Below are 12,663 nucleotides of genomic sequence, written 5' to 3'. Positions count from 1 at the left end.
ACAGGAGGGGATTGGGAGAATGTCATGTGGTCAGATGAAACCAAAATAGAACTTTTTGGTATAAACTCAACTCGTCGTGTTTGGAGGAAGAAGAATACTGAGTTGCATCCCAAGAACACCATACCTACTGTGAAGCATGGGGGTGGAAACATCATGCTTTGGGGCTGTTTTTCTGCTAAGGGGACAGGACGATTGATCCGTGTTAAGGAAAGAATGAATGGGGCCATGTATCGTGAGATTTTAATCCAAAACTTCCTTCCATCAGTGAGAGCTTTGAATGGTTGATCAAATACTTATTTTCCACCATAATTTACAAATAAATTCTTTAAAATTCCTATAATGTGAATTCCTGGATTTTTTTTCCACATTCTGTCTCTCACAGTTGAAGTGTACCTATGATGAAAATTACAGACCTCTGTCATCATTTTAAGTGGGAGAACTTGGAACAATCGGTGGCTGACTAAATACTTTTTTGCCCCACTGTATATATATATGTATATGTATAGTTCATCTCATAATATTACCTGCCTCTGCAGGTGATTGTATAATTTCTTTACGTATGTGGTCAAAATAATTTACTATTGACATGCTACTGATTATCATTGGCGATTTCAACACCTCCAAAAGTGTTAATTAAAACTACAACCAAGATGCACGTTACAATGAAACAGCTGCTGCGTAATGGGTACAATATGTACAGCAATAATTTATAAACTACCGCATTTTCTCCGACTTAATTTTCGTCTGCCCCACTAAACACACCAATAAGATTGTTGATAGATTTATGTACATTTTTCATGCTCATTTGTTGCTGTTTTTATCTGCCACACGTAGAAAGCCAGTCCGTGAAAACAATGCATACATTAAACCGGTTCCTTGTGGAAAAGTGTTTGGGAAACCCTGACGTGTAGTATTAACACGTCTTATGGCGCAACAAAAGATTAGATTCAGTGAACTTGACTGACTAGATAGCACACCATAAACTGCGATCTAACATATTGGACTTGTAATTGTAACTTAAAGGACTACTGAAATGAAATGTTCTTAATTAAACGGGGATAGCAGGTCCATTTTATGTGTCATACTTGATCATTTCGCGATATTGCCATATTTTTGCTGAAAGGATTTAGTAGGGAACATCAACGATAAAGTTCGCAACTTTTGGTCGCTAATAAAAAAAGCCTTGCCTTTACCGGAAGTAGCAGACGATGTGCGTCACCCGTTGATGGCTCCTCACATCCTCACATTGTTTTTAATGGGAGCCTCCAACAAAAACAGCTATTCGGACCGAGAAAACGACAATTTCCCAATTAATTTGAGCGAGGATGAAAGATTCGTGTTTGAGGATATTGATAGCGACGGACTAGAAAATAAATAAAAAAAACAAGTTAAAAAAAAAAACGCGATTGCATTGGGACGGATTCAGATGTTTTAAGACGCATTTACTAGGATAATTCTGGGAAATCCCTTATCTTTCTATTGTGTTGCTAGTGTTTTAGTGAGTTTAATAGTACCTGATAGTCGGAGGTGTGTGTTCACAGGTGTCTTGACGCCAGTGTCTCAGGGAAGTCGACGGCAGCTTTATGGACGGCGCAAACTCAGCTGATCTCCGGTAAGAAGCAAACTTTTTACCACAATTTTCTCACCGAAAACTGCTGGTTGACATTCGGTCGGGATCCATGTTCGCTTGACCGCTCTGATCCATAGTAAACTTTCACCTCCGGGAATTTTAAACAAGGAATCACCGTGTGTTTGTGTGGCTAAAGGCTAAAGCTTCCCAACTCCATCTTTGTACTTTGACTTCTCCAATATTAATTGAACAAATTGCAAAAGATTCAGCAACACAGATCTCCAAAATACTGTTTAATTATGGGGTTAAAGCAGACGACTTTTAGCTGTGTGTGTGTGCAGCGCTCATATTTCCTAACAGTCTGTGACGTCACGCGTACACGTCATCATTACGCCAGGGAAACTCCAGGGAAATTTAAAATTGCAATTTAGTAAACTAAAAAGGCCGTATTGGCATGTGTTGCAATGTTAATATTTCATAATTGATATATAAACTATCAGACTGCGTGGTCGGTAGTAGTGGGCTTCAGTAGGCCTTTAATGTCACACTTGAAAATGAGACTCGGAAATTTAATAATAATGTGAGTGTGAATGTTGTCTGTCAATCTGTGTTGGCCCTGCGATGAGGTGGCGACTTGTCCAGGGCATACCCCGCCTTCCGCCCGATTGTAGCTGAGATAGGCGCCGGCGCCCCCCGCGACCCCAAAAGGGAATAAGCGGTAGAAAATGGACAACAGTGATCATAATCAGCTCATTTTCAAATGTTACTCATGAGATCAAAAACAATTATTATTTATTAACACACACAAAAGTGCCAAAAATTGTTACCGTTGCGTGGATTCCCGGGTCGTTGGAATTGGTAATGTATCGGTTCAAATGTCAACACTACTGTACTTATCCCTAGTCTTCATGCTGCTTAGCGCATGGACAAAATATCTTGTTAGGGACCAAGACTGTTTTTATTTCATGCAAACATAAGATGATGGTTCAGAATAAATATGTCTGTTTGTAAACTGGGCTTCACGGTGGCAGAGGGGTTAGTACGTCTGCCTCACAATACGAAGGTCCTGCAGTCCTGGGTTCAAATCCAGGCTCGGGATCTTTCTGTGTGGAGTTTGCATGTTCTCCCCGTGAATGCGTGGGTTCCCTCCGGGTACTCCGGCTTCCTCCCACTTCCAAAGACATGCACCTGGGGATAGGTTGATTGGCAACACTAAAATTGGCCCTAGTGTGTGAATGTGAGTGTGAATGTTGTCTGTCTATCTGTGTTGGCCCTGCGATGAGGTGGCGACTTGTCCAGGGTGTACCCCGCCCTCCGCCCGATTGTAGCTGAGATAGGCGCCAGAGCCCCCCGCGATCCCAAAAGGGAATAAGCGGTAGAAAATGGATGGATGGATGTTTGTAAACTTATTAAGGAGCACCAGGATAGAAAGACACTTGTCAAAGATCATTTATGTGACAGAAGAGCTCTGCTAATTAACAGCTTACCTAATTGCACCCCTGATGAAACGCAAAAAAGCAATTTCCGCACCAGAGCTATTAACTACATGAGGTTTTGGGGTGAAAAAGAAAAGTTTATTTACCTTTCCAAGCGGGAGCAGGAGCGCTTGACGAAACGTGAGCCTGTGGAAGACGAAGAGGTCGTAGACGGCCGACACGGCCAGCACCGTCACCCCTTGCTCCTTCCAAAGCATGCTCGCCGTCGCCCCCCACAGGCTTCCCAGCATCCACACCCGGCAGCCTAGTCGGGTCTGGAGCGTCGCCCGCAGCCCGCAGTGCCTCGCGTAGCAGAGAATAGACAGCAAGAAAAACAAGGCGGCGCCCACGTCGGCCCTCCCCACCACGCCGGCCACCGCCTCCGTGTGCACCGGGTGAGTGGCGAACAGGAGCCCGGCCAGCAGACTCCACAGTCCTCCACCCAGCAGGGGGCGACTGAAGGCGGTGAATGCGCTTGTGACCAAACCGTGCAGCGCCACGTTGAGGAGGTGGTAACCTCGGGGATGTAGGCCATGGAGGGCGTAGTTGAGGCGGAATGAGAGGGTGCAGAGCGGGCGGAAGGACTTGTGGCTGCCGCTGTGGGTGAGCAGGGTACCCCAGAAGTCGTCGTACAGGATGTTGGTCCATGGGGTCTCTGGGAGAAGGTCCTGGTTGGTCTTGATGGCTCGGCTGAGAATGGAGAGGAAATATGTTGTCAAATGTTGTTTGCAAAAGGTAAACTTGGTAGGTTACAGGCTACTAGGAGTTAGCAGCTACACAACAGCGGTGCACATAATAGCAGACAAGCTAGGCATACGTAAAAAGGTCGCCTTCATTGAACAATAGTGCAGTCAAAAACAGAACAAGTATCAAACAATTATAGTTGCTTATTAAAGTACTTACACATACTGTACACTGTCTCCAAAGCAGAAACATCCGAAAGTATTCAGTAACAAACGTGTCCGCAATATTCAACTTACAGCATCATTAATACAATGAAGATACATAGTGGCCACAAAAAGACAGCATACTGTATTTCCTTGAAGTGAAGTGAATTATATTTATATAGCGCTTTTTCTCAAGTGACTCAAAGCGCTTTACATAGTGAAACCCAATATCTAAGTTACATTTAAACCAGTGTGGGTGGCACTGGGGGCAGGTGGGTAAAGTGTCTTGCCCAAGGACACAACGGCAGTGACTAGGATGGCGGAAGCGGGAATCGAACCTGCAACCCTCAAGTTGCTGGCACGGCCACTCTACCAACCGAGCTATACCGCCCCGGGGCGCTAATTAATTTAAAACCTCTTCTCACTCCTGCGCTTACCAAAGGCATGCGGTAAAAGTAAGCATGCGTTAATTATTTTAAAACTTCTCTTCTCACTCCGGCACTTACCAGAGGCATGCAGTAAAAATTGGAGTGTGATGTAAGCCTGGACCTTAAAGGCCTACTGAAATGAGATTTTCTTATTTTAAACGGGGATAGCAGGTCCATTCTATGTGTCATACTTGATCATTTCGCGATATTGCCATATTTTTGCTGAAAGGATTTAGTAGAGAACTTCCTCGATAAAGTTCGCAACTAAAGAAAAGCCCTGCATCTACCGGAAGTCGCAGACGATGACGTCACATGTTGATTACTCCTCATATATTCACATTGATTTTAATGGGAGCCTCCAACAAAAACAGCTATTCAGACCGAGAAAACGACAATTTCCGCATTAATTTCAGCGAAGATGAAAGATTCGTGTTTGAGGATATTGATAGCGACGGACTAGAAAAAAAAAAATAAGCAAAAAAAAAAAAAAATCGCGTTACATTGAGACGGATTCATATGTTTTTAGAGACATTTACTAGGATAATTCTGGGAAATCCCTTATCTTTCTATTGTGTTGCTAGTGTTTTAGTGAGTTTAACAGTACCTGATAGTCGGAAGTGTACGTCCACGGCCGGGTGTTGACGCCAATGTCTCGGGGAAGTCGACGGCAGCTGTACGGGAGGCAGAAGCTCAGCTGATATCCGGTAAAAGGCTACTTTTTAACCACAATTTTCTCACCGAAACCTGCTGGTTGACATTCGGTTGGGATCCATGTCCGCTGTGATCCATAGTAAAGTGTCACGTCCGTGAATTTTAAACAAGGAATCACCGTGTGTTTGTGTGGTTAAAGGCTAAAGCTTCCCAACTCCGTCTGTCTACTTTGACTTCTCCAATATTAATTGAACAAATTGCAAAAGATTCAGCAACACAGATGTCCAAAATACTGTGTAATTATGCGGTTAAAGCAGACAACTTTTAGCTGTGTGTGTGTGCAGCGCTCATATTCATAACAGCCTGTGACGTCACGTGTACACGTCAACATTACGCAACGTTTTCAAGAAAAAAATCCCGGGAAATTTAAAATTGCAATTTAGTCAATTAAAAAGGCCGTATTGGCATGTGTTGCAATGTTAGTATTTCATCATTGATATATAAACTATCAGACTGCGTGGTGGGTAGTAGTGGGTTTCAGTAGGCCTTTAAATCCTACTGAATAGCTCTTAATCTTCTTCCCTTTATGCGATTTCAAATTACCGGTATTGAAATCAGCCTCCTCCATATTGAAAATGATGACAGGGGAAGTGTCACTCGTGACGTCACGAGTTTGACCAGGCGGTAATACTAAGCATGCGCTAATTATTTTGCGAAGCGAGTTTGACCCGGCAGTAATTCAAGGCAGGCGCATACTATATGCCCTGCGGCAATTCAAGGAAATACGGTATATCCATTCCAGAAGGTTAATTATAAATAGGTTAGTGTTTTCCATACCTACTCTTGTTCTCTGTTGGAGTAATTTCACTTGATCGAGCCTTTTTTAACATTCCACACTACAAAATCATGAAAGTACGTATGATTCCTGCTGATATTACAGAGATTCAATTAGCCAATACCTAAGGTCCTGATATCGTATCGTATTCGTAGTGAAAATGTATCAGGACACCCCCAGTAGATACTGCTATCTTGAGTAGTTCCATCCATCCATTTTTTACCGCTTATTCCCTTTGGGGTCGCGAGGGGCGCTGGTGCCTATCTCAGCTACAAACGGGCGGAAGGCGTCGTACACTCTGGACAAGTCGCCACCTCATCGCAGGGCCAACACAGATAGACAGACAACATTCACACTCACATTCACACACTAGGGCCAATTTAGTGTTGCCAATCAACCTATCCCCAGGTGCATGTCTTTGGAGGCGGGAGGAAGCCGGAGTACCCGGAGGGAACTCACGCAGTCACGGGGAGAACATGCAAATTCCACACAGAAAGATCCCGAGCCCGGGATTGAACTCAGGAACTTCATATTGTGAGGCAGACGCACTAACCTCTCTGAACATGAAAGGGTTGCTTATAGCCGCATGCCATCCATCCATGTTCTATACTGCTTACCCTCATTAGGGTCGTGGGTAAGCTGGAGCCTATCACAGCTGATTTGGGGCGAGAGGCGAGGTACACCCTTGACTGGTCGCCAGCCAATCACAGGCCACATACAGACAGACACATATTTACACTTAAATTCATACCTATAGACCAGTGGTTCTCAACCTTGTTCCAGTAATGTACCCCCTGTGAATATGTTTGAATTCAAGTACCCCCTAATCAGAGAAAATCATTTTTGGTTGAAAAAAAGAGATAAAGAAGTAAAATACAGCACTATGTCATCAGTTTCTGATTTATTAAATTGTATAACAGTGCAGAATATTGCTCATTTGTGGGGGTCTTTCTTGAACTATTTGGAAAAAAAGATATAAAAATAACAAAAAACCTGTTGAAAAATAACAAAGTGATTCAATTTTAAATAAAGATTTCAACACATTGAAGTAATCATCAACTTAAAGTGCCCTCTTTGGGGATTGTAATAGAGATCCATCTGGATTCATGAACTTAATTTTAAACATTTCTTCACAAAAACAGAAATCTTTAACATCAGTATTTATGGAACATGTCCACAAAAAATCTAGCTGTCAACACTGAAAATTGCATTGTTGCATTTCTTTTCACAGTTTATGAACATACATTCATATTTTGTTGAAGTATTATTCAATAAATATATTAAGTATTTTTGAATTGTTGCTATATTTAGAATATTTCTTTAAAAATTTCACATACCCCTTGGCATACCTTCAAGTACCTCCAGAGGTATGCGTACCCCCATTTGAGTACAACTGCTATAGACACTTTAGAGTCTCCAATTCATTTAACATGCATATTTTTATGCAAAAGAGATCATGAAAGCTCCGCAGACATCGAAGCCACTAGTGCCCAAGCAATTCAAAGGATGCAGGGTCTTTTAAGTACTTTTCACCTTCAAAAGCAGTACAATATATACTGTATTTTTCGGACTATAAGTCGCTCCGGAGTATAAGTCGCACCTGCCGAAAATGTATTGTAAAAAAGGAAAAAAACATGTATAAGTCGCACTGGAGTATAAGTCGCATTTTTTGGGGAAATTAATTTGATAAAACCCAACATCCAGAATAGACATTTGAAAGGCAATTTAAAATGAATAAAGGATAGTGAACCACAGGCTGAATAAGTGTACGTTATATGACGCATAAATAACCAACTGAGAAGGTGCCTGGTATGTTAACCTAACATATTATGTTAAGAATCATTCAAATAACTATAACATATCAATCAATCAATCAATGTTTACTTATATAGCCCTAAATCACTAGTGTCTCAAAGGGCTGCACAAACCACTACGACATCCTCGGTAGGCCCACATAAGGGCAAGGAAAACTCACACCCAGTGGGACGTCGGTGACAATGATGACTATGAGAACCTTGGAGAGGAGGAAAGCAATGGATGTCGAGCGGGTCTAACATGATACTGTGAAAGTTCAATCCACAATGGATCCAACACAGTCGCGAGAGTCCAGTCCAAAGCGGATCCAACACAGCAGCGAGAGTCCCGTTCACAGCGGAGCCAGCAGGAAACCATCCCAAGCAGAGGCGGATCAGCAGCGCAGAGATGTCCCCAGCCGATACACAGGCAAGCAGTACATGGCCACCGGATCGGACCGGACCCCCTCCACAAGGGACAGTGGGACATAGAAGAAAAAGAAAAGAAACGGCAGATCAACTGGTCTAAAAAGGGAGTCTATTTAAAAGGCTAGAGTATACAAATGAGTTTTAAGGTGAGACTTAAATGCTTCTACTGAGGTGGCATCTCGAACTGTTACCGGGAGGGCATTCCAGAGTACTGGAGCCCGAACGGAAAACGCTCTATAGCCCGCAGACTTTTTTTGGGCTTTGGGAATCACTAACAAGCCGGAGTCCTTTGAACGCAGATTTCTTGCCGGGACATATGGTACAATACAATCGGCAAGATAGGATGGAGCTAGACCGTGTAGTATTTTATACGTAAGTAGTAATATGCTATACGTTTACCAAACAATCTGTCACTCCTAATTGCTAAATCCCATGAAATCGTATACGTCTAGTCTCTTACGTTAATGAGCTAAATAATATTATTTGATATTTTACGGTAATGTGCTAATAATTTCACACATAAGTCGCTCCTGAGTATAAGTCGCACCCCCTGCCAAAATATGAAAAAAACTGTGACTTATAGTCCGAAAAATTCGGTAGATGTTTTTTTTTCAAAAAACTAGAGAATGCAATTTCGGTAGAAATTTAATGTAAATGCTGAAAAGCCAAAGCGGACCTGAAATGCAAACAGTTAGGAAGCCGGACAGATGGCATCTAGCAACAAAAACTATGAGCAAATTCCATCCATCCATCCATTTTCTACCGCTTATTCCCTTTCGGGGTTGCGGGGGGCGCTGGCGCCTATCTCAGCTACAATCGGGCGGAAGGCGGGGTACACCCTGGACAAGTCGCCACCTCATCGCAGATTGAGTTTAAAAAAAAGAAGAAGCTAGCTTGCAAAAAGTAATTTGCTAGCAATAACGTACTTACAGTTAGCGATTGTGAAATACCAAAATGTCTAACACTAGGGTGTAAACATGAAAAATTAGCTTCAAAAATAGCTGGCATGCTAAAATGCTAACTAACAAGCATCAAGTAGTAATAATAATAATAATAATGCATTTAATTTGGTATAGTGCTTTTCAGAGAGTACTCAGACGCTTCACAGGATAAAAAATTTAAATATAAAAGAGTTCAAAGTAATAAAATATGAGAAATATAAAATCAGTACATTGTAAAATGCGTAATAATACTGGACATTTACAAGTACTGAAATGTACTACTCACAGGTGTGTAGCTGGAAAAAAAGTATTTAAAATGCTAGCATATTTATGTTAGCATGCACCAAGAAACAAAATATGACTGAGGCTTACACCTACAAAATTTGCTGTAATATAGTAAGCATACTTATGCTAGCATGCTAAAAGGTATAAGTCGTCCAATAACAAAATATTTGACGGTGAAGTGTATACCTGCAAAATTAGCAAAACAAATAAGCTACTGGCCGCAAATGGCCTTTGGCTGGCACTTTGGAAACCACGGTTCTAAACTGAGATTTGAACCTAGCTCTTCCAGCTGTTAACGTCATTGTTTTGTAATTGGAGGCCCTGGTAAATATAGTGGACTCTGTAAATAACTGAATAGAGGTGTTAATTGACACATTTTTCAGAATCAGAATAGTTTTTAATTGCCATTGTTTGAGAACAGGTTCACAAACTAGGAAATTTACTTGGTGTAATCGTGCAACATAAAACACATATAACACAGAATAGAATAACATGAGCTGTAACTGAGTTTTATGGTATTTGTGGTTGATGCATCGTGGTCGTCCACAATCATGCATTTCTCTTTAAACATCACCAAATAGTATTTTTAAAGAGTCCACCCTGAGTGTGTGCTGTAACTACAGTAACTTCAGAGGCTCTCCTTTAGGACTTGGCAAAACTTGTCAAGTAAATCAGCTAATGAAGGCAAATATTTGCTTCAAGCAGGATTAATATTTGTTTATTTCAGTTTCAAATGAAATAGACCAATGTGGATAATCACAATTTCATATAGCTGATAAGCGACTTAGTTCCTTCTATTATTTACATTCTGTGTGCTCCAAATGTAGAAAACATCCAGAAGTGTGTACTTGTACTTTATGTACTTATAAATAAATGGGTTGTACTAGTATAGCGCTTTTCTACTTTCAAGGTACTCAAAGCGCTTTGACACTACTTCCACATTTACCCATTCACACACTGATGGAGGGAGCTGCCATGCAAGGCGCATACCAGCACCCATCAGGAGCAAGGGTGAAGTGTCTTGCTCAGGAAACAACGGACGTGACGAGGTTGGTACTAGGTGGGGTTTGAACCAGGGACCCTCGGGTTGCGCAAGGCCACTCTATCCCACTGCGCCACGCCGTCCCAACAGTTTTGTCATCGCCATGGGGCCAAAGAAAGTTGATAGTCCCAGAAAAAATAAAATAATTAGGGTAAGAAACACTAATGAAGAAAGAACTTATGTAGGAAAGTGGTGTCTGTGTTGATCTTCTCCCGCTCCGCTCATCACTGTCTTTTATAAAAGGTATAAGGTGTTCGTTTTTCCATTTAATTCCATTCATCCATTTTCTACCGCTTGTCCCTTTTGGGATCGCGGGGGCTGCTGGAGCCTAGGGCTGGGCGATATATCGATATACCGTATTTTTCGGAGTATAAGTCGCTCCGGAGTATAAGTCGCACCTGCCGAAAATGCATAATAAAGAAGGGAAAAAACATATATAAGTCGCACTGGAGTATAAGTCGCATTTTTGGGGGTAAATTATTTGATAAAACCCGACACCAAGAATAGACATTTGAAAGGCAATTTAAAATGAATAAAGAATAGTAAACAACAGGCTGAATAAGTGTACGTTATATGACGCATAAATAACCTACTCAGAAGGTGCCTGGTATGTTAACGTAACATATTATGGTAAGAGTCATTCAAATAACTATAAAATATAGGAAATGCTATAACTGTCACTCCTAATCGCTAAATCCGGTGAAATCTTATACGTCTAGTCTCTTACGTGAATGAGCTAAATAATTTTATTTGATATTTTACGGTAATGTGTTAATCATTTCACACATAAGTCGCTCCTGAGTATAAGTTGCACACTATGAAAAAAAACTCCAACTTATAGTCCGAAAAATACGGTACTCGATATGTCGCTGGTTTGTCTCTGTGCGATATAGAAAATGACAATATCGTGATATTCGGGTATATGTTCTCACAAAGTTGTTTTTAGCTGCGGGCATTACACTGCATGCGTTTCTTGTACTGTATATACACAGTACTATCGAGCTGACATCAAAACACTAAGATAGAATGTTCGGGAGGCGAGCGAACACCTTGAGAAAGTAACACATCCACACAAAAGAAAGGAAGCAGGAAGGAGTCAAAAAAGGAAATATGAGGAAGACATCTTGCTTTGAAAGACTCTTCAATAAACATCAATAAGGAAATACATTTTGCTTTTTCAGCTTCAGGATTATATTTTTGTTAGTGACGGGAAAAATTGAGACTATCGGATACACACACAGCTAAAACTAGCTAAACACTGCATTACCTTCACAAATGTACCGCCTTCTACATTCTTAGAAATATACTTTAAAATTTAAGTTTAATTTTTCTGCATATACTTTAATTTTGTCAAAATGAATGCATTATTCACAGAGAAAAAGACGAAATATCAATTACTGTATATTATGTAAACAAAAACATTAGAAAGTATAAACCCTATATATATATATATATATATATATATATATATATATATATATATATATATGTGTTTGTGTGTGTGTATATATATATATATATATATATATATATATATATATATATATATATATACTTTTAAACAAAGATATTAGAATATGTGAACAATATAAACTGTCCCACTAATATGAACAAAATATATAACAATATTGTACAAACAAAACATGAAATATAAATGGAAATGTTTGTAAAATATATTAAAAACACTATATTAAAACTGGAACATAACTATATCATATTATTATATAAAACAAACAAAAATACATGAAAATATAAATTGAATACATATACTCTATGTATGTAAACAGCGAAAAACGAAATATGTAAAGAAGTATAATAAAAGTTTATTTAAATTTTAGGCTAAATATACACACACACATATATAGAGTATATATATACATATATACACACACACACACAGTATATATACGTGTTTTTTTATACATATATATATTTATATATGTATGTACATTGATATATATATATATATACACATACATGCATACATACATACACTGTATATATATGTGTGTATAAGTATATATGTATATATATATACATATATATATATATATATATATACTGTATTTACACAGTATATATATATGTGTGTATATGTATGTATATATATATATGTATGTATATTATATGTATGTAGATTCATACATATAAATACATACACTGTGTGTGTGTGTGTGTGTGTATATATATCAAATATATATTAATAAAAAAATATAATCAATAACATGTTGAAAACATAATATATCAAATTAGATTATTATTATACCCAAAATATGGTTAGGCTATAAATAAATTATAAACAAAATACATATTTACATAAAAAATAT

The 12,663-nt window shown here is 39.5% G+C and overlaps 1 protein-coding gene across 1 annotated transcript in view; it reads right to left on the bottom strand.

The window, feature by feature from the left end:
• tmtc2a (transmembrane O-mannosyltransferase targeting cadherins 2a) overlaps nt 1-12,663 on the bottom strand; it is a 119,393-nt gene that overhangs the window by 56,753 nt on the left and 49,977 nt on the right. Inside the window, exon 2 of the mRNA XM_061912215.1 lies at nt 3,153-3,735. Within this exon, the coding sequence (XP_061768199.1) occupies nt 3,153-3,735 (583 nt within the window). The remainder of the gene's footprint in view (nt 1-3,152; nt 3,736-12,663) is intronic.

Source organism: Nerophis ophidion, linkage group LG10, assembly GCF_033978795.1.
Source record: "Nerophis ophidion isolate RoL-2023_Sa linkage group LG10, RoL_Noph_v1.0, whole genome shotgun sequence".
NCBI lineage: Eukaryota > Metazoa > Chordata > Actinopteri > Syngnathiformes > Syngnathidae > Nerophis > Nerophis ophidion.
The sequence above is the reverse complement of the archived record's forward strand: the minus strand, read 5'-3'. Positions and strand labels throughout refer to the sequence as shown.